The sequence below is a fragment of the Solanum tuberosum genome, unplaced genomic scaffold, assembly GCF_000226075.1.
Source record: "Solanum tuberosum cultivar DM 1-3 516 R44 unplaced genomic scaffold, SolTub_3.0 scf00096, whole genome shotgun sequence".
NCBI classification, from domain to species: Eukaryota; Viridiplantae; Streptophyta; class Magnoliopsida; order Solanales; family Solanaceae; genus Solanum; species Solanum tuberosum.
In genome coordinates, this window is record NW_006239025.1 from 931,122 (window position 1) to 954,172 (window position 23,051).

The following is a 23,051-nucleotide window of genomic DNA, read 5'->3' on the forward strand; positions in this document are numbered from 1 at the left end:
TATTTCAAAAACCTTTTTTTTAAAAAAACTTTGTATTAAATTAAATCAAATCAAATGCATGTCTCCCATAAAATGGTGTGGAGGATATAATTTTGACCTTTTTTTTCCTTCTTCATTCCCATTGTTCCCCCGGGTGCACTAGCAAATTACGATTGATTACACTAATTTATTATCATATCATAAAAATTAAAGTATTTTTTAGCTAGAGAAAACCATAGAGTATTTTGTTCTTGAATACGTGATAATATTTAGCAGAGGCGGAGCTAGATGGGGGTTTATGCGTTCGGACAAATCCACTAGCTATTTTATAGACCATGTAGAAAATTAAACAAATATATATATGTATATTAACTTGTGAACCCTTTAACAAAATTGATTCACAGCTTAGTGGTAAAAAAGAGCGGTAAAAATGTTTTTCACACTAATATTGCCTCCAAACTCCTAATTCAGGCTCCGCCAGGGGCATCACACTAAATTAACCGTCAATTGCTTATATTGTATTAATAGAGGTGAACGGTACCCTTCATTAATCCTAAGTACTCAAAATATTATGATTTTGTACATGTATAATGGTGTCTTAATCTCTATTATGACTGTGATTTAATTTCTTACAATGTAAGCATATTATCATTAAAATGAATTATAAGTATGTGTTTATGATATAAAATTCTATATAGTTAGGAGAAATACAAGTTTCTTCACCACCTAAATAATTAAACAATGGTAGTAATTACTCAACTCCTTTTTTACTAGACAAAATTCTAGGATTAATTGGTAATTTTTACTTCTTGACTATACATACACAAGTTGTTAATTTACTGTGTTCACACTAGCTAGCTACCCTTAGTAGCTAAGAGTCAAATTAAAGTGCTAATTTTGCTAATATTCTTGATAATGAGTGCTAGGATGATGCTAATACAATTATAAAAAAAAAAGTTAATTATCATTAAAGGCCATATACTATTGCTAATAGTACAATTAAAGGAAGAAAACAATATGGTGATGGAAGAAAAAGAGGAGCTAAAGCACTTCCCCTTGGACCCCATCTCATGTCTTATCAACTACCCCAATTATTTGTTTTAATTTTATCTTTTTTCCATTGCAATCCTACTCATCTCTATATAATTTTTCCTTCTCTAAGCTAAAACAATTCATTAAAACACAAAACAAATCTATCCCTCACAAATTCTCCACCCAATTTATGTTTACTTTTTTAAAAATAAAAATAAAAAATAGTCTTGGTAGTGTTACAAATAATTATTCCTTTGGTTTCAACTTCAGGTTCAGAAACACGCAGTTCGAGAAAAATCAAGATTGCCGGACAGAAAATCCCTTCTTGAGAACTTTCAAGCTATGATGTCATCAAGTGAGCAAAGAAGGGAAGCTGGAGGAGAGGGAGAAGGATCATCATCAACGACCGCAATTACTTTAGCACAATCCGATGACCACCATCATCATCATCAGCTATCACCACCTCCTCAGCTAAGCCGTTACGAGTCTCAGAAACGTCGTGATTGGAATACTTTTGGTCAATACTTGAAGAATCACAAACCCCCAGTTCCTTTACCCCAGTGTAACTACAACCACGTGTTAGATTTTCTTCGATACCTAGATCAATTCGGAAAAACTAAGGTACATTTAAATGGATGTGTATTTTTTGGACAAGTTGAACAAGTTGGACCATGTACATGTCCACTTAAACAAGCATGGGGAAGTTTAGATGCACTAATTGGAAGGCTTAGAGCTGCTTATGAAGAAAATGGAGGATTACAAGAGACTAATCCATTTGCTAATAGTGCTATAAGAATTCATCTACGTGAGGTAAGAGATTCTCAAGCTAAAGCAAGGGGAATTCCTTATAAGAAGAAGAAAAAAAAGAGGAAAATTCAAATTAATTCTAGTAATAACAATGAGGTAAATTCCTCTTGATTTTCACAAGAGGGAAAAAAAACAAATGGTAAAATTTCTTTCTTTTATAATAAGAAGGTTACTTCAATTTGCTTCTAGGAGATTTATATATTATTATGAGAATTAATTGACTTAGCTTCATTATAATGTGAAGATGTCAAATAAAATATAACATTAATTCCAATAAATTATGCTGATTTCTCTATGATTGCTTGGATATATATTCATTGAATAATTAACGCTTGAGTTGAAGGTCTATCCATAATAACATATATATCTTCAGAAGATAGGAATAAGTTAAGGTTGGTACACGTCACTTTAATTTCTTCGAACTCTATTTGTGAGATTTATTGTTATTGTATATTGGGTTTGAGGGCTCTTTTTTCCCACCCCATCTGCTCTTAAAGCCCGTTTGAATTGGCTTAAAAGTCGGTCAAACCTACTTTTAAGTCAGTTTTTACTTCTGGAAGTGTTTGACAAATATAAAAAAAATAACTTAAAATAAGTCAAAAATGACTTAGAATAAGTTACGAAGTGTTTGGCAAGGTAAAAACTAACTTAAAATAAGTCAGAAACCAAAAGTAGGTCTCCCCCTACTTTTTATTTTTTGACTTAAAAGTCATTTCAGTTTGACTTTTTATTTTTGACTTAAAAGCTACGTTTTTTAAGTCAATCCAAACGGGCACTTAACCAAGAATCACAAGACATTTCCCTTTCATCCGGTTAGAAACCCTAAAATTTAGACAGCTTCTACTGATTAGTTAACTTTGATCTTCTACTTGAATTTAGGAACAATAGGAATTAGTAGGCAGCCACAATCCAAGATTTAAACCTAATGGATTTGATTTCCAAGATTTTAGTAATGAATTCGCTATCTTTCAAAATTATGATTTCAGATCTATTATTTATTATAATTTTAACAATTTTTTTATGTACAAAATTTATGTTCTACATCAAAAATACTGGATGAATATGATCTATGAATACTATATCCATCATTGTCAATGGCGAAAACATGATTTTCACCAATTTCACCCTCAACAATACCATTAATTTCAGATTGTCACAATAATTAATTGATGAATTAAGCATTTTTTTTAGAGTCTACATGAAATAGACTTACGCTATGATAAGTCATTAATTAGTAGTAGTAGCAATTATTATGTGTAGTTAGGCCCACTCCATAAAGAGATTTTTCCATTAGACAAATTTCATATAGTCATAATCATATCCATAAATAGAAAATAATCATGTCTTGTTGTACGCATTATCTTTGCCCTTGTAATACTTTTAATCTGTTGAAATTTAATTCAAATTGTCCTAAAATTCAAACTTATAAAAAATCAAAATGTTCATAACTATGTCATGAAATTTAATAAAATCTTAAAGGTTGAACTTATAAAAATAAACTCAAACTTCGTGGAAAATTCATAGAGTTTGACGGAGTCCCTATATCCCAAGTTCCAACTAAGTTATTTAGATTTGATTCGCGCATTTCTCCCAATTTTTATTCATCTAAGATCAAATTAATGTTTTTTTCATCATGATAGTTGGAAAAAAATGTATTTGCACCCAATATTAAGCGTTTAACATGATGGTGGATGTTACACAAATGCTGTAATGACTAAAATATATGAAAAGGTAATTTAGAGGGAGCAATATTAGATTTGGAGATCTTTGTTTATTTGATTTGGTCAACCAGAATCAAAGGTGGCTTATAAACATAAAAAGGATTAATTGGAGATTAGCAATGAGACATGCTGGGCCAAATTAATGGAATAAACATCTGGGAGAATTTTGTCTTTTTTCATTTTATTTTATATTATATTATATAGTACTATATTTTATATTTTATATTATATAAAACATAGTGGTAGTTGGGGTCACTGACATGATCTATTTTGCTACTTTTTTATTTGTCTAAAATTGTTAGTCCTGTTGTTGGCTATATTGCTTATATTCTCTTAAAGTATTTCTGTTTTCGTGTCGAATCTTTTAAAAATGTTTACTTTTAGAAGATTCAATATGTACTTGATGACAATTTTGAGGAGTACGAGCAACATAAGTAATAGTAGATGTACTACAACAACAAAAAAGTGAGATCAATACTAAGGTTGAATCTTGGTGCCTTTTGCTTAAAATTCTTGTAGAATTTCAACCAAAATTTTCAGAAGAACTACTTTTATGTCTTCATACTTTGAATAAAAAAGGCTTCAATTGAAAATTTTCACAAACAATTTTATGAATGGTACAAACCACGCTAGTTTATTCACATGTTTATGTCTTCGTGAACTCTCAGGCAAGGGCAGATGTAGACTTAAAGCTATGGATTCAGGTCAACTCAGTAGCTTTTGCCTGAATCTTGTATTTCTATCTAAGAATTCACACAATATCTATAAATATTTGATTGTGAACCCAAATATTATTATGTATTAACTCGATATAGTTATAGAAACCAGTAAACTTCAAATTCTGAATCTGTCTCTACTATCAGGAACATGAAAAGGTCACTGCATTTGCATGATACTTAGAAGCTATGATACAGTATTGATCAATTTGCTACAACTATTGATCACCTTGTCATAAAGCACTGTGTAATTTGAGCTACTTATGTTCCTGAAGTAGCAGCCTTTATCGTTGTTGTATTTGTATATCTGTTGTGTGCTCCCGAGTCCACTGTCTAGCGACTGATCCTTTACAAGCATATAGCCCTGCGCGTTCTGCAGATTGTGAACAGAGCTGGCTGAGGATCCATACTTCAACCTCTTCTCATCGAATATCAAAGTCACATTCGAGATAGCAGCATAGCTTTTATCTCCTATCTCAACTCCATCAGAGTACATGTGAAGCTGAAACTTTTTCAAGGATTCAAGAACCTGAACAGAAAAAGACCGCGTCTTAGCATAAACAGTGTCATTAAACTCAATAGTCTGATCAACAACTTGCAAGTTCGCGTCATTTCCCATCACCATATAGTTACTATAGCTCAAACTCTGAGATGATCTCGTGTTGACTATTCCATAAGATGATTTTACCCATCCAGTCATTGAGATCGATCTACGAGCATTTGTCAAAAAGGAACCATCAAGACCAGTAAAATTACTCGCAAGAGAAAATGAAAGGGGCAAACTACTATACTCCAACAACTTCCCTTCTGTTTTTACACTCTTTTTATCCAACCAAAGGTGCAAATTTGCATCAACATACCATACATTCAAAGCATTTGTAACACTAAACGAAATATTATGAGAACTTCCATCTAAGATCTTCCCTAACAACGGCGTAATTTCAATATCATATGAAGGAAGATCAAATGAGCCAATTCCACTTATAGGTCTCCACAACAGAGGATTGATACCACCAGTATAAATCACAGTAAAAGGCCAAACTGCACCAACTACAACATCATCCAAACTTACTATCACCTCTCTAAAAGCACCATTCCCCGCGATATCACTACGATTATTCGCAGTAATATAATCATTTGGCAAATTTCCATACCAGAACTCATCATTCTCATGAAAAGACACATAAATTTCCAATACAGCCCTGTATACATTTTGTGGGATTTTGAACTCTTTTGACTGTACATATGTAGAATTCTCAATCTCAAACCACAAACCATCATTCAACGGCAAATTACGCGATATGGGTACGATTAAATCAGCCCCAGAATCAAATCCCTTGAAGGGGTTTCTCACTTTTTCAGTAGGATAAAAATGAACAAAAATTTCTACATGATAAACCCCAGTATATTTACTATCAACAATGTTCCCAATATAAACAGCAAGAGTTTGATTAGTCATAAGCAAAGAAGAATACCTAGTAATATCCTTCTTCACAGTCCAAATAACTCCATTTGGCCTTGGCTCTGCAGTACAACTCCTGAAAATTTCAACCCCACCAAGCCAAATCCCAAAAATTCTATCAAATTGTCTTCCTTTACTTGTTGCTTTCCATTCAAGAATGATTTTGGAGAACTTTTTTGATGGGCAATTTGAAGGGGGTGTGTAATTTGTGAGGATTGGGGGTTTCCCATATGTGTAGGCAAAATCATGTTTGAGAACTAAGTAGGAACAAGATTTGGTTTTGGGTAATTTTATAGGATTTGTGACTTCAAAATAGGTTGTGGGAGTGTCATTCTTGGGAGAAAGGTCTTGTTGAGTGGTGACATTTGGTCTGAAAAGAGCTCTTTTGTGGATTGTTGCTGTGGAAAAAAGGGGTATTTGGAGTATTGAGAAACAAATGAAGAAGATGAAGAAGAAAGAGACGGCCATTAATGGCATGCAAGAGAATGTGTAGTTTTGTCAATAGTTACTCCTTAGAGTGGATCCGAGATTTGAAGTTTACGATGAATTTCTACGTCACATACAGAATCTAAATAAAAGTTATTGAATTCACGTGATCAGATCTAGATCTGCCCCTAGGAATTGGGAGGAGGAAACAATGTCCTATGAAGGTGAAATTGTTTTCCTAGTTTGCCTTGTTCTTTAGGATTGCTTGGAAATTCACCAAAATGATGACAGCTTCATTCTAGTATGACAAAAAACTAACATGAAATGATGAGTCATTGTCAGTTGCAGACTTGAAACATGTTTAATAGAGTACAAAATTATTTTAACAGCTGTATGTTAGTCTTATTATCCTAATGTTCATCTAATATAGTTTGATATCAAGTTTAATATATTTCAAATTTATCAGCAATTATATAAATGGCGTAGGATAAATAATTAAATCTAACAGATAGATAGTTAATGTGAACCAAATAACATCACATGAAAGGTTAAATTCTATTAGTTAGGCAAATTTAAATTAAAAAAATATGATAACATTACAATAATAACTTTGGGACGTTTTACCTCCTTTTTTTCCTTTGGAAGTTTGGGGTGTTGTTAAAAAAGCTACAAAACAAATGAAATTTACATTCTGTACAGGCAGCTCCAAGGCCTTTACCTGCAATTTCTTGTATTATTTTGAATTTAATATATAATGTCAACTAAGAGATCGATTCAAGACGAAGAGCAGACCGGAGTCTCCATTCAAAAAGAAAAGTTCCAAAGGTACATAAGAAGACACAGACACTTCTGATGAGGCGAATCTGTATGTAGGCTGCAAAATCTTGCTACCTTTGGCACATGGAATAGTTAGAAGACGCGGACCAGTCCTCATCTGCCATATCTGCAATGAAAAACTCAAGTGTCAAAACAAGCATAATCTCCGATGCATCTTCTGATATACAATAACCTAAAGTTTACTCGAACAATTTTCATCAGATACAGTTTTCACGAGCAATCAACAAATGGCACAGATATGTATTTGTTGTTTTCACTAATAATTATTAAGTAAAAGGATGGTAGTTTTGGCTGTATTAAGTTACTATGAATGAAATTTGAAGCGCATAACTAAAAATGGGGGTGAAATGAATGAGAAAGATGATACAGCAGAGAGTGCAGCAAACTACCTCCACAATCCCTTTACGTGGTGCATGAATCGCTAGACAGAGGCAATAATCACTTTTCACGTGTTCATGGTAAGCAGATCTAGACGTTTCAATGTCTTTCTTAGCAAGCATCTCAACAAAGAGGCAACTTGCATCACGATAACCCTGCAAACCAATACATTTTATCAGGTGATAAACCTAAGTAGATAGTTGGGGCTTGTTTGCTTTGGATTATTTCATCTGAACTACTCAAAATCATTTGTAAACTCCTGTTTCCGGTCCATATTGACATTCAGTTCTTATATGAAAAATCAATTCACTGAAGTAATAATCAAACATTATTCTACTGAATGTGCACAAGTATATTTTCTTCGCTATCTAATGATCACTTATATAACCATAAATAATTTGGATAAACCAAACAAGTAATTATCAATAGGTGAATAGAACAAACCTTCCACAAACGGACCACCACAAGGGCCTGAGTGTCTAAGAGTAAGATACGACCCAGAGAATCAGTTATTGCAGCCAAAGTACCACTAGGTGATAACGTGAGCTTCTCCCCTTTTCTAGGATGATCCTTAAAGCAAGTCAAAGGAGAAGCTGCCAGAAATAGAGAATTTACAATGACATTATGTCAGCTAAATTGAAATTCAATTAGATACTCAAAGAGTATACGATGAAGTCTGAAGTACAATTATGTAAAACATGGAAAAATACAGCTAAACTTCATATTGTCAGATGAACTACTGGGAATTAGACTTCAACTGAAATTTTAAGGAGTAAAAGAATAATCAGGGAAAGGTAACTTCAGCATTCTCCACTTCACAATTCAAACATACAAAACTTCTATGGGAAAGTAACATGGCAGGGTCACTATTTGAGTTTTTCCACTACTCTAGTAACTACAGCATCAACTTTACCAGGTTCAGTTTACTGACTAACAGTCAGCACAACATTGGAAAGTACGTTACCCAAAGCCTGAGCAAACATAAAGAAATAACCATGGTCCGGTCCAATATTGACCATGTTTTCTCCAAGCGAAGTCCAGAAAGATAATGGAGAGAAGTAATTGAGTTTTCTTGAAAAAGGAGCTTGTCATTAACAAAAGGCAATAGAACATAGTAACCTTTTTTTTCAACCAAGTGACACAAAGGTTGTCTCTACCTACTTGTAATAGACTCTCGAAAGCCAGTGTGGGCACCCGACACTAGTCGTCGAGTACAGATCTAGAAGTCAGATTTGTCATCACCTAAATCTTAGGATTCAGGGATACAGATTGGAAAATGGGTACAGGCCTTAATGACACAACCAATAAAGTATATACGACATATATAAGTATATATGTTTCGACAAAGAATTGAAATTAATAAATTGAAGCTAGTATATTTAAATTCTTTCTAAACACTTGATAATTTATTCATATGTTATCTCGTATCAGTACTTTATGTGAATATATATGCAATAAACCAAATAACCAAATAACCAATCAACCTATACTTCTTGGCCATATTACAAACCACTTTCCAACTCAAAGATAAACTTCTAGAAAAGAACACTTCTTTCAGTCATGATCTCTAGATGGAAGTTCAAATAAGTAAAGGAAGGACGGCATGATGCTTGGAAGGTGAAAAAAAATCAGCATTTTGACGTGTAAAAAAAGTGATATGTGATCAACCTCTAGCTATTAAAATAAAATAGAGAGAACTGAATAAGAAATTCTTTTAATGATGAAAAAAATACCAAATACCTCGAGCAAAAGGCTGAGGCTTTGGTTCTGGTCTTTTTGTAGGAGATGGATCACTTCTCCATAACATTTTTGAGATTGAAGTTATTGTTGAAAAAGTTGCAGGCACAACCTTGGAGAGAATAGCCCCTACTATTGATCTGCTTCGGTCTACAGAAAGTCTTGAAAGTGTAAAGAGAAATCCAATTTAGTAAAATAAAGTAAGAAATGGGAATGCAGACAGAAACTTTAGTTAAAAAAATCAAATGAACTTGAAAAAGAATCATAATATAATATACTGCAGACTAACCGATAAGCAGAAATCACAGCGTCAGCTCCAACAGTGATTGCACAATAATAACGCTGACTTGACTGCCCAACAATAAAAGCAGCTGAATTCAAATACCAGAATAACTTCAGAAAATCTCCGGAAGTCATAGGACAAAAAATAGCATTTCACTAGAGCAGTAAAAATTCATTTTGGTGTGTGCAGAACTATAGGAGAAGGTTTAGGGTTGAGGAAACAACAAATCCCAGTAGAAAAGTATGCCTTGTTTAAAAGGAAGAGAAGAAGTACTGCAACATGATAGAATGAGAAAATAAAATATTACCTGTAGCTCCAGCAGAGGAGGGGGCATCAGACCAGTGATAGCAGCATCAACACAAGAACCATATTTACCAACATTCCATAGCTGGTATGGAAGCCTCCCAAAAGTATCTGTAGAATTTTCAGATTCTCTCTCATCCCAGAACTGAGAGTGTCTTTCTCTAAACCACCTCTGAAGCATATTCTGCATTTTAATACGGGCATTAGCAGTATGACATATGAGAACCTAAACTTCATGGTTCGACATCAAAATGGAGATGTAAAAATTGAAAATTAAATGTCCTCATATCATAGTTGATTTAGAAAAAATAACATTACTTGTAACCGCGAGAATATTCGAATACCTGAATGTCTGATCCATCAAACCGAGCAATAACACCTGACATAACAACACAGACCTCTTCTGATGATGCATCTTGGGTTAGATCTCTCTTGGTACCACGGACTCTCAATCTAAGAATCTTTCCAGGGCTTACTATCTGCCACACAAAAGTTCTGGTAAGTTCGCTAATTATCATATGGCACCGCTAAATAAAACAAAAAATAATCTCAAACCAAACGCTTATAGGTTCCAAAATATCTAGTTTTACTACATGGCATAATAAGTTAAGATGTCAAACTAAAAGAAAAAGTACATAATGACCATCATAAACAAACTCTTTCGTTTTCTTTGAGAATAACACTAAAAACAAACAACAACATATCCAGTGCAATCCCACAAGTGGAGTCTAGGAAGGGTAGAAGGTAGGACAATCTTACACAAGTGGGGTGTGGGAGGTAAAGAGGTTGTTCTCGATATACCCTCAGCTCAAGAACAAATTTATCATAAATGACAAATGAGAAAGCATAAAACTTTTGTTGTGGTTGGGAAGCATAAAACTTTTAAATAGCAAAACTAAGTGTAGCGTGATCCAGTGACCAATACTAATGTCTAATATAATCCTGCAACTTCACTAAAATTCATTCTGAAAGTGAATTCCACAGCTTCATCAATTCCTACAACTCCCTAGGTTACATAACCCCAATTCTCCCCCTCTTATGGCTTCTTCACATAACAATCAAATTCACAACTACATTTACTAATTCCACTGCATTTGCAAACTATGAACAGAAAAGACGAATACCTGTTTATGAATCAGATCACCACGGAGAGAATAAATCAACAAATACCCACGAGAAGTGCCCAAAGCTAAAACTTTGATATCATCAAACACTAACCACTCGATCGCAGATATATACTCAGCCTCGATCGGAGAGAGATCAGGTACAATCTTCACCCGGTTTCCTACCGGGTCGGACCCTTCGGACCAATGTAGAATGAGAACAAGCGAGCGGTTGGCTAATGCAATTGAATGAGTGTCGAGAGCAGTTAGGAGATTAGGGTTGTTTACAAGCCAACCTTCTTTGCCGGCGCCGAGCTCCGACAAATCGTCGCAGGCTATGCATCCGAGCTCCGTCGTATGGTTTCGTCGGGCCATTACAGGTCAGATGGAGAAGATTAGAGTCAGATCATCGGAAATTTGTCAAATCCAGGGTCCTACTCTGTTATATAATTCTAATAATTCTTTCTGTATTTTATTATTTACTCCTATACTTTGCTTGCACCATGTTCAATTCCTTAAACTTTTAAAGTGAATTTTACATATAATATAGTTAAGAATTTCAGAATATATATATATTTATTTATTTATTTATTATTTCTTTTTAGGAGCTATTTGAGTTTTTGGCTAAAATCATCCCTTAATTATATCTCAAATCTAATGTACATCCTTATATTATCTAGGGATAACGGTCTGAAAAATATCCCAACTTTAGTCGATAGGGATAAGGGTCTGAAAAATACCCTAACTTTGGTCGAATTTGTTGTTGTGGTACTAAACTTTCATGAGGACCTATTACCTCCCTAGACTATTTAATACCGTATTTTTTACCCCCTGAACTATTTAATAGTGCATTTTAAAGGTATATATGTGCCCACGTGGACACATTATTATTTATAATTTTGCATTATTTTTTATGTCCACGTGGGCAAATATATATGTTTAAAATACGGTATTAAATAGTCTAGGGAGGTAATAGGTCCTCATGAAAGTTTAGTATCGCAACAGCAAATCCGACCAAAGTTGAGGTATTTTTCAAACCCTTATCCCTATTATCTAAGTAAGCAAAAAACATCTTTATACTATCAGAAAAATAACAAGAATCATCATTCAGTCTATTTTTGTTAAGAAACTGATTGAACCAATAATTTTAATTTTTTTTTAATTTGGTCATGTCTTAGTCACGACGAGAAGATCAAAGTTACCAACAAAGAAAAAGGATATGAATTGGAAATGAATCTTTCATTCTCAGAATTTAAATTTTGAATGTTCTTTGTTTATATGTTTTTTGTTTAAGTAAATTAACTTGCAACAATACATAAGTCTTGAAATATTTATACAATAGGTTTCGATGTTTAGAAAAATTAATTAAAAAAATATTACGCCCAACTATTTAGAGACTTTCTATAATAAAATATTTAGTATGTATGTTTGTTATATACAATGCAATTCACATTTTATACAATGTACATAAATGTTGGAAATTTAGTGAAATTACGTAGGCATTTAGTTATGAAAATAAAAAATAATTACTTTATTTGAAATTTTTGAAGTTGGAGTTGTATTTGGCCATACTTTTTACAAAGAATATATAGAATTTGAATATATTTTGTCTGAATATGATTTAAACCTTCAATTTCTAAAAATTAGATAAATCGCCCAATTTGACTTGCTTAACCATGTGTACATATATTCATTCGACTTGGTACTTTTTTTGTTGGTGGCGTGAATTTCTTAGAAAAATTGATAGAATGATGAATCTTGCAACTTTTTGGATAGTGCAAGGATGTTTTTTGTTCACTTATATAACACAAAGATGTACTTTAGGTTTAAGTCATACTTGAGGGATGATTTTAGCCAAAAATTCTATTTCCTTCATCTCAAACAAATTTGTTGTGTTTTTTATTTACACACATAAAGAAAATACTAATTAATTAATTAGGAGATGTTATAGTTTTGATGTACAAACTCAAAAAAAAAAAGACAATTTAATTTTTTTTTTAAAAACATTTAATGAATTATGAGTTCAATCCATCCTATTTAGCAGAAAAATGAATATTTCTGGCTCAATATCAGGTAATCACTTATTCACAAACTTCGTGTGGGGAAAATAATTTTTATTTTCCATCTATGGAAAATCCTTTTCGCTCCGCTTAGCCTTATCCCTCTCTAGGGGTATTTTAGAGATAGGTTCTATAGGAACTGGACGATCCTATTTGGTCAAATACCTAGCGAATAGAACTTATCCCCCTTTAGAGGTATTTTAGAGATAGATTCTATAGAAACTGGACGATCCTATTTGGTCAAATACCTAGCGAATAGAACATGGCTATAGGAGTGGATACCCCACTATCTATCTATATATAGATATATGATCTAGCATGTCCATTTGTGAAATAAAAAAGAAAATTCCATTTCCCCCACCCCACTCCATGACAATAAAGTGCGAAAGGGGTGATAGTTTCGGTAGGAAAACTATTTTGTATTAAAATGCCAATTTATTCTCAATCCATAACAAATGAGTGTAGATCAACTTATCATCGAAATATGTTTTAATCCAAAGAAAGTAATAATTGAAGCATATAACTCATAAAAAAAAAGATTGTTCTTTGGGATAGCTCAGTTGATTTGAAGGGTGGCCATCCACACAGATGACTCGGGATTTAATCTCCTCTCAATGCGTTCTGAGTCGAGCATGGCGCATAGGTATCTTCCTTTTTCAGTTGTTAGCTGTTCTGTATATACACCTTTATCCTATAAAGCAACACAGCTCATTCCTTCTCCCCAATTGCTGTGAAAAAATTGTAGAAAAAATGCAGAATCAGAACTTGTCTGTAGCTAAAACCCTAAACCCTACCTTCACAACTCTTCAATTACCATCTCTCGCCCAATTCTTCAACCCTCTTCGCAGAACACTGCCCTCAATTCCATCTACCTATAGAACTCCGAAGCCTCTCTATATTCAAGCCCAGAGCCGGGAAATCGCAATTTCCCGGCGAAATGACAGTTACCGGAGGGATATCCGGTCATTTGCCGGCCGAAGCAAAGGAAAATCCGGTGGAACATCACCCGGGCGCATTGAGGGAAGCGGCGAGTTCCGGCGACAAGCTAAGCGAAATGCCCGCCGGAAAAGTAAGAAATTAGCTGAGAGTCTTTTCTACAGGTTGAAGAATCCTCATGGAAACTACCCGGATAATTTCTCCGAGGAAGAGCTGCAAATGATTGGTTTGGGGTATGATAGAATGGTTAGGTTCATGGAAAGAGATGACCCAAATCTCAAACACCCGTATGATTGGTATAAGTATGGTCAATTTGGGCCATATTCTTGGCGTGGAGTTGTATTAGGGGAGCCTATTCGAGGGCGATTCTCGGACCCATGTGTATCGATGATTGGTGAGGTTAGGGACCAAGAAGAGTGGGAGAAGATTGAGCAACATGAAATGGCTCAGGAATTTCAGAATAGATTGGATGCAATGGATAAAAATGTTGGTTTTCGATACTTTTGGGTATTTGTTAGGCATCCTAAGTGGAGGATATCGGATTTTCCTTGGCAACAATGGACTTTGGTGTCCGAGGTCGTTGTTGAAGCTGGGAATCAGAGGTTGGATAAATGGAATTTGATGGGGCGGCTCGGGAATAAAGCAAGGTCATTGATCACACAATGTGCAGCATGGATGAGACCTGATATTGTATATGTACAGAGGCCTGTATATCAGTGTAGGTTTGAGCCTCAAGATGACTTTTTTAAGGCGTTAACGCCTTTGCTTGATCCAGAAACTGAACAGGATTGTTTGTTTGAGTTGGAGGATGATAACGGAAGGGTGGAATTCTGTACTTATTTTGGTGGGTTGTGTAAGATTGTGAGAGTGAATCCTAAGGCATTTGTGGATGATGTGGTAAAGGCTTATGAGAAATTGAGTGATGAGAAGAAGTCCAAGTGTTTGGGGTTCTTGTTAGACAATCATCCTGTGCCTTTGTTGCATCCTTATACAAAGGAGTGGAAGGTGAAGTTGGAGGAAATGGAGATGGGTTGTGATGCACCGGATGATGATGATTATGGCAGAAATAACAAGGGAGAGACCGAGATAGTGGACTGGATTGAGGATGAGGAGTATGGTGAAGATGACGATGACAATGAAGATGAGGACGATGTGGATTTGGATGCAAGTGGAGATGATGATGATGAGCTGGGTATCAAGGAGGATGACGATTCAAGTCAGGAAGAGGACACAAGATTCTGGGAAGATGAATTTAAGAAGGCATTGGGTAGCAACGAAGCAATGGAAAAGTTTGCCAAGAAATATATGGAGACATCAACAAAGTTTTATGAAAAGCATATAAATGCAATGGAAGACAAGGAACAAGAAGCAAAGGAAGATGGTGGAGATGAATTGGCAATGAGAGGTGTTAGAGCCAAAATTAGCCCAAAGGAGTGGGAGAGTCATGGATTTGGTCCTTGGAGAAGAAAACTTAAGAAAGGTAAAATGCCTCCTGAATTGTTCATGAGAGCTGCAGTCAGGCCATTCACTTACAAGAATCTGGTAAAGGAAATTGTTTTAACCAGACATGCTATACTAGAAGGCGAGATCGGTAAGAAGAAATGAAACAGTTACCAGCTTTTGCAATTGGGTAGGACTAGATACAAAGATTCATTGTGCTACACTGCTAGTAATACTGCAGAAACAATGTATTATCATAAGAGCTAAGTTATTTTCTTGTATAATTTCACTTGAGGGAAAAAGCAGACTCTGCAATCTCACCAAGAACATATTGCTATGTATTGATACCAAGTTTTGATCGGAATATTGATCTTAATCATGTGTCATCATAGAACAAACTCTACAAATTGTAACAATAAGTCTGCAAATTCACAACTGAAAACTGACCTACAATTTCCAGTCAATGCATCACTTCATAATTTTGAAGAATAAATGGTTTCATGCAAATTTTGATCCGTCTCCAAAGCAAAAAGGACTGAGTTATGGATTTGCAGAAATCTCAGCAAAAGGCGATAAAATGGAAGATAAATTTAAATAAGAATCCAAGGTAGATAACGGAAGAACTGTTAACACAAATGTCAACCCCTTTGCAGGGAAAGAGTTGTACGCATGTTCCTTCTACTTTAGCTCAGACAGTTACTTTCTACTGTAGTAGATGTTACACGAAACAAAATGCTCTTTCTCATTGTCATTGTCAAGTTTCCTTCTCAAAGAATTCCTCTGGAACATAAAATTTTAGTCCAATAGCCTGCAACAAAAAATAAAATGGAACCCCGTACTATGATTTGTTAGTCGCGTGCTTTGAAGGTAAGTCATCTTAAAATGTCAGCAGAATTAGGTGGTACCTGCGCAAATCTAATATCAGCATCACTATGGTCACCTTGTCTGCCAGCAGCATCACCAACATAGAAAGACCTAGAATGACAAAAGAAAGCTCTATTAGATTAGTCAACGATTAGGAAGTAAAATATTTAAAATTGGGCTATTGACCAAGGAAGAGGAAATAACTGGTCCATGTCTATGGGAACTCCAGAATTGAACTGCTTTTTCATAATATTCCACATCCCCGTCTTAGGCTTGCGAAAGGGATCTTCTGGCTTGATCTTACTCAAGCCACAAGCGATGAAAACCTGCATCAACAGAGCTATGAGAACTATTTACAGAGAATTCTAGTAGATTTTTCTCTCTGCTATTTTCATCACTTATGACGGAACCTGCCACCCCACCCAGACAGGGGTGGAGGCAGCATATACTTGGGGGTTCATCCGAACCCCCTTCGGCGGAAAATATTACTATTTATACATGGTTAAAATTATTTTTTTAGATATGTATAATATATGTCGAACCCCCTTGCACTAGTTCGTGTGTTTACTTCTTAGATTTTGAACCCCTTATTAAAAATCCTGGCTCCACTACTACACCCAGAAACCACGACCGAACCAACAACAAATAAAAGTCAAAAAGAGATTAATGAGAGAGAGACTTCCTTTTTCCCCATTGTCCTATAAGTGAATTAACCTTCATTACGTCAAAGAAAAATACTAGCTAGATCCAAAATGTTGATACACACTCTACAGATCCAATCACCTGAATTGGAACGCCAGCAACTTTGATGAATTGTTCAAGTCGTCCAATTTTCGAGTCCACAGCTGCCTGCCTACTTTTCTTCCAGCGCTCAATGTTGGATTCATTAGTAAAAATTACCTGCACGTATTAATAAAAATAAGATGGCTGATTCGCAGATAATGCGTCGAATTTGTCAAACATACTTCAAATCCACCTAGTGACTTAATATACTGCAGCATAAGAATTAAACATGCTATTTAGAGACTAGAAAAAGGATGTCCACCAGCTTATAGCCATCATTGTACAAGCTCTGCAGCTTCTCCGGGATTGAAGGATGCATCAGAGACCAAGCATCTGCACCAACTCTGAGAAAAATGGAACTCCGTCATATCAAAAAGAGAAGTTTGATTTTAAAAACACTAATCTAATTCCAGAATATTTATGACATTGGTATACATAGTCTATCCTAAAAACTAATAAAGAGAGAAAGAATGTTAAAATGTAGTATTCACCAGACACAGAGTACTTTTCTTTTTGACAAAGTCACCAAAACACTAATAAATGATGTAAACAAAGAGCTGTGTATTTGGTGTCAATAGAACTACTGAAGAAATAAGTACATCTCAGAGTCCCTTTTAAAAAAAAAAATACACCTAACAGTTTAAAAACGGAAATGGAAGACATGGAGGAATTCCTTGCTAAAATCTATAGTTATGAGATTTTGGGTGGAAGATGGCAAAATGATATGGCTACAAGGAAAAGGTTCTCGTATAAATCATATAGAAAACCAAGGTTCAAAGAAATCAGTTTTTTCACACAAAGTCACAAGTTGACATGCACTATCATAGCTACAACTCAAGTAAGAAAGGGTAGGCCAAAAAATGGAGGAAACACAAATAACTTTTTTACATTGTGATTTGCTTACTTTATAGAGTTCTATTTATTTGTATTTTGATTACTTGAGTGCTACCAAATACGGTGAATGAGAACTCAACAGCTTGGAGAAAAGCAACACCATGAAGAGAGATTGAATCAAGGAAGTAGTGCCTTCATGCCTACATGTATATTCTGGGAGACTTAAAGAGGAAAAACTAGAAGAATCATGAAGGAACTGAAAAGCCCTCGCGGAGAATTAAGTGCTTTTTTTTTTTGGTTATTTTGGGATAAGAATATCTCTATGTACAGATAGTTGGATGTATGTCTTAAACGCTTAATATAATATTCATCATCGTACAAAGCCACTACTTTGGAACAAGTAATACCTGTTTAGACTTATTAAAAACATGACAATTCTTTTCTATTAAATCCTGTGTTCTCATACATTCTAGAGTTGGTTTAAGCTCCACTCGCACATTATTTAAAGTTGACAGTTGCAATAATTATCAGATACACACTCTCATCTCAAGAAGAGTTTTAGATAATTATGAAACGAAGGAAGAAACCATACCTTCTCACATTTGTATTTGCAAGACAACCATCAAAATCAAAGGCAGCAATTTTACTTGAAGCATGAAGCCCATCGTCCTAAAAACCCAAAAGCACATAAAGGTGAAAAGCGAGATCTTTTGATCACATGCCAAACCAGTGCTAGAATACAAGCCTCCACGCCATGTGTCTGGCTCTGTATCTGATACTATTCCATCCCATTAGAGGTCATACAAGTTAGACTAGAACTATAATCAAAAGAAGTATGAATGGATTATGATATCATCATTGATTCATTGACCAAAGTTGTGGTTTAAATAAAAGTTCAAACAATGAAAAGGTTGAACAATATGTCAAAAAGATGTCACATAAAATTGGAGAAGGAAAACTTATAAGTGTAGAATGAGAATGATGAGAGAGAAATTGCAGCTGTGAGATGTTGGGCAAAGAAGAGTACACCTACATACTAGCATCCTACAGAGTGAATATCTTGAATACCTACTCAACAACACCCTGGCCCACTACCACCACAGCAAAATGCTATCTTCATGTACTCAATGGAAAACCCCACACAACTTGAGTGTCAACATTTTTGTCAAATAACTTATCAAGCATAATCTCAATAAGACTAACCTGTTCAAGATATATAATCGTCTGAAATGCCCTCCACTTTGGTAACAATATAGCATCCTGAGAAAATAAATAACGCTCCATTAAAACAAAGTGCCAAATCTGATCAGTGGCCCTTCTTTTTTACAAATATAAAACTGCAGTAAAAAATAACAGGTAGCACAGAAGCTAAAAAGACCATTCATTTTCATATCGTCAAAATGAGGCGGCAAGGGGGTCAGTTAATTAGCTAATAGCTAAATCAGAAAGCAGCTATTTGTTAACATTGCCGTTAAAATGCCATCCTATGACAAATCAAAACCTATAAAGAAAAATAATAAAGGGTTACAAATTAAAGCTTTTCCGATTCTAACATTTCCATTCATTTTTTGCTGCTCTAGGATGTGGGGACAGGGGATTACTGATTTTGACATATGCCAGATATCGTACCTTATAAGTGTCCCTCACATCAGAAATAGAGAAGGCCATCTCCAACACAGGTTCCTCTTCAGTGGCCGACAGCTAAAAGAGTTTTGTCATGCAAGACATGCTTAGAGAGTCAGTTCAACTAAAATGAAAAGGAGACAAACATAAAGAGATGCTACAAGAACATGGGAACATACTGCTTAACGGAATTGTGCAGACTAATCAACGAAGTCATCTCACATTTCAAGATCTATTCAAAGTTTATCGGTGGTTCAAGTTTATCTTATTGCCAACTTCAGTGCGGAATACCGAAAATGAAAAGCAGAGACAACTGTTCCGATCAGGTAAATCCTGAAGGCTACCCCGGCCTTGCAAGGGAAGATGACAACCATCTCTCCTTTGTATGACCAAGACATTTTTAGTTGTAAACATGCAGAGCACCAAAAACAATATTTGCATTCTGGACTGGCTAGATGATTTGTACATGCATGTTAATGTTTGCCTGACAAGTACAAACATAGTGCAGAAAGACCAAAGAATATAAATGTCTCCTGATTATTCTCCCGTATTTACCATAAACCTGTTGACATGCCATAGAGAATGATGCTTTTGATTCACTAAAAATCCACAGAAATAAAGAGTACATAAGATTGGTGAAAACTCTTGACATCTCAATTCCTGGTCACTGCTCTACAACAGTCCACAAGCTTCTAAGAAGTGTATAAGTTAAAAAATTGTTATACATGACCAATTGCTTCTATAGTTGGCTCTAGGATATCTAGGGAAAGAAGGCAGCACTACAATAACATCTAGGTGCACTTTATCAAACAAATAAAAAAACATTTAGGTGCATGATGCTTTTTGGAATCAACATAATATGCTTAATGTTTCAATGGAGTTTGATTAGTTAAAAGGGACAGAGGGCCTGAAGAAACCAAGGAAGAAACAAAAAGTCAATAGTGGAACAGCATATAAGAAAACATCTATGAAATGAAAAAATAATGCATTCATCTGCTGCAATTAAAATTCTCCATAATTCTATTACTCAAATAACTTAAGTACTCAAATATGCTACATTGATCGGAGGACAATTTTGACAAATGATAGTACCAAATAAGCTTACCATAAGAGAGTAAGCTTTCCATAAGAGAGTACTTAACCGGTTATGCACATTCTCATTTACGAACACTACATAGTGAACTTGATACCCACTAGCTGTACTCAATATCATTACCTATACTCTACAACAACATTCCTAGTTCAATCCCACAAGTGGAGTCTAGGGAAGGTAGGATGTATGCAGACCTTACCCCTACCTTTATGGGGTAGAGAGACTGCTTCTGACTGAACCTCGGCTAAAAGAAAAGAAGAATTAGAAGCACGATTATAAGAAAATAAGACAGAAAAAATTAACAGGATACAAAGCAAATATGACAACAGATAGTACTAATAAACACTGAAGAACAAATAAGACTAAACAACAGATAATTACCTATACTCAAATAAGACTAAATCAAAGTAATGCAACTGGATACAAAATAAATTCAAGTTCTGGCTTCTAGTTTCCTTTTACCCATAAAAATAAATCTACTGGAAACTTCAACTGGGAACTGCAATATTAACCTTTAGTCGCTTTTGCTTGCTCAGTTCGTGCTCTGAATCTCCCTTCTCATATGTTTACAAGCCAGATGCAGGAAATCAGTGAGAATAAATAAGTCAATAGCAGAAAAAACAGCTCCACTATCACTTAATGTTACCTGTGCACAAGTTTCCTTTTGTTTTCTGTCAATCTTATCTGAGTTTGCATCGGAAACCTGTAAATTAATCGCTTCATTGTCAGCACAAGTGAAGTTCCAACAAACTGACTTGTTCGACAGGGTACCTCGACTTTAAAATTTACATAATAGTACAAACTCGGGAATAAAATAAGTCCAGCAAAGCTTCAAACTTCAGGAAGTAAAAGCAACAGGTGAAAAATTTGGCAACTCAACTCGATGACAATATAACTTGAAACATTTCCCAATTAAAGAAAACTAGAAAAGGATTTGAAGCAGCACGACTTGGTCAAACTCATGTCTTGAGTTTCAAATAGAGGGAATTCTAAGTGGAGTCAATTTCAGCCTATATATATTTAAAAACGGTAAGCTGCTACTTTGAGGTATTAAAAAAGTAAGCTGCTACTATGCTACCATAACAAGCACTTTATACTTGCATTACAAATGCCTAAAGAATTTAAACACTAAAGAAGACAGCACCTTCTGCAAAGTTGCAATCTCGGTGTTAATCAATTTCTCCAATGTTTCTTTATCTTTGTTCTGCATAAATCAGAAAGACAAGCTTAGCTGCAACGAAGAATATTATCAACTAAAAGAGAAACCTTTTAGTTATCAAATAAAACACCGAGAATAAAGTATAGTTTATCAAGATGGCAAAAAGACTCTATAATGAAATAAAGCTGCTCCAAGTCAGGTGGTGTCAAATACAATTGCATGCACCTACAACTATTTGATAACAAAATTGACTTAGTGCAGGACTGCAGGTATATATTTAACAAAAGTTCATATACGTAGCTCTAGCGGAAGACAATTTATGCCATGCTCACCTATAGATACAACTAAAATAAGATACTTTTTTTCACACGAATGGACAATCAAATAAACGGCTTAAAATGCATATTGAAAAATAAAGATAAAAAATACACCTAAAGTGTCGAGGTTTTTCAAGTTTCATACCTAAATTATTTGTGAGTACTACGTGAACTATAACCAACTATTTATCAAAAACACACCTCAAAATATAAGTTGTTTCCTTTTACTGCCTAAAATATCACCAAGTTAAGGTAGGAAATAGGAACCATTGATAATTAAGGTGTATTTTGATAAATAATTGGTGATAGTTCAGCTAGAAAACTCACAGACTTGATAGTTAAGTTTGTATTAAGCTCAAAAAACTGGGGACATGTGTTTTTGACTCGTCACTCTAAATAATTCAGTAAATACTCCACATGCAAATTGCAAAAAGGTGTTTAAATTTAGTCCAAGTTCTAGAAATGTATACCTGAAGCAATGAGAATCCAGTGATGTCTTCCACAGAGGAGACGAAATCAGAACTGAAAGGGAAACAATCGAGATGATGCCATTTTGTCTGGTCAAAGCCTTGAGGATGTTTTGACACTAATCCCAGCCTTACGGATTTCGCCGGAATCTTCTCGTCGCATTTCTTACATGACGATCGACCGGATTTCGCGTACTCAACTGTGACTTTTGTTGAAGACGCCATTGAAGAAACAAATAGTAGAACAAATCTAGGGCTAAAATTGTTGGGTCTGTAAGGAACTTTGAAGAAGCTGGAGATGTTTATGCTTAGCATTTAAGAGTAAATAATGGAGATTTTAGGGATTCCTTTTCCCGCCATTAAAGACTGTTTGGTTCCAATTCCCAACTTCTCATAAGTTCAACCCAAGAGACATTTTGGAAAAGGAAAAGGATTTTTATCATAAATTTGTAATTTTATTTATATAAATTTTAATATATTTTATTCTCGTTTGACTTGAGAATATTGACGTTTGCCTTTCCGAACCAATGCACGTTATTTAATAGGTCATTGCGGACGCTCGTAAAAGATTTCGGTCAAAGAGTTGTCGGGCACACATGTCACCCAAAATTCATGGACTACACACGAAAAATGGAAAACTCTCTATTTTCCGTTTTGAATCTCGTTTGAACTTGAAAATATTGATGTTTGC

General features: G+C 34.8%; 5 protein-coding genes across 6 annotated transcripts; 2 read left to right on the forward strand and 3 right to left on the reverse strand.

The window, feature by feature from the left end:
* Positions 1-1,143: 1,143 nt before the first annotated feature.
* Positions 1,144-2,009, forward strand: LOC102581082 (protein LIGHT-DEPENDENT SHORT HYPOCOTYLS 10-like). Its single transcript, XM_006348247.2, has one exon. It carries the CDS (start codon positions 1,354-1,356, stop codon positions 1,927-1,929), a length of 576 nt encoding a protein of 191 aa, XP_006348309.1. The 5' UTR covers positions 1,144-1,353; the 3' UTR covers positions 1,930-2,009.
* Positions 2,010-3,827: 1,818 nt separating this feature from the next.
* LOC102581418 (peptide-N4-(N-acetyl-beta-glucosaminyl)asparagine amidase A) lies at positions 3,828-6,629 on the reverse strand. Its single transcript, XM_006348248.2, has one exon. It carries the CDS (start codon positions 6,192-6,194, stop codon positions 4,443-4,445), a length of 1,752 nt encoding a protein of 583 aa, XP_006348310.1. The 5' UTR covers positions 6,195-6,629; the 3' UTR covers positions 3,828-4,442.
* An 85-nt stretch (positions 6,630-6,714) lies between these two features.
* On the reverse strand, positions 6,715-11,261 carry LOC102581749 (rab3 GTPase-activating protein non-catalytic subunit). The gene is made up of 8 exons (XM_006348249.2): positions 10,806-11,261; positions 10,026-10,160; positions 9,686-9,865; positions 9,385-9,446; positions 9,099-9,256; positions 7,803-7,951; positions 7,370-7,513; positions 6,715-7,086 (listed from the first exon to the last, which is right to left on the reverse strand). Exons 1-8 carry the CDS (start codon positions 11,157-11,159, stop codon positions 6,901-6,903), a joined length of 1,368 nt encoding a protein of 455 aa, XP_006348311.1. The 5' UTR covers positions 11,160-11,261; the 3' UTR covers positions 6,715-6,900.
* Positions 11,262-13,423: 2,162 nt separating this feature from the next.
* Positions 13,424-15,596, forward strand: LOC102582073 (uncharacterized). The gene has a single exon (XM_006348250.2). The coding sequence runs from the start codon at positions 13,433-13,435 to the stop codon at positions 15,383-15,385; it is 1,953 nt and encodes a 650-aa protein (XP_006348312.1). The 5' UTR covers positions 13,424-13,432; the 3' UTR covers positions 15,386-15,596.
* Positions 15,597-15,793: 197 nt separating this feature from the next.
* Positions 15,794-22,791, reverse strand: LOC102582395 (polynucleotide 3'-phosphatase ZDP). 2 transcript variants are annotated; one of them, XM_006348251.2, is made up of 12 exons: positions 22,364-22,791; positions 21,562-21,621; positions 21,064-21,120; positions 20,930-20,971; positions 19,331-19,402; positions 18,905-18,961; positions 18,294-18,370; positions 17,130-17,211; positions 16,868-16,984; positions 16,289-16,410; positions 16,126-16,195; positions 15,794-16,028 (listed from the first exon to the last, which is right to left on the reverse strand). In XM_006348251.2, the coding sequence occupies exons 1-12, from the start codon at positions 22,673-22,675 to the stop codon at positions 15,975-15,977; spliced, it is 1,122 nt and encodes a 373-aa protein (XP_006348313.1). In that variant the 5' UTR covers positions 22,676-22,791; the 3' UTR covers positions 15,794-15,974. The 2 variants fall into 2 exon arrangements, with proteins under 2 accessions (XP_006348313.1, XP_015164645.1); XM_015309159.1 differs by lacking the exon at positions 20,930-20,971.
* Between the last annotated feature and the right edge of the window lie 260 nt (positions 22,792-23,051).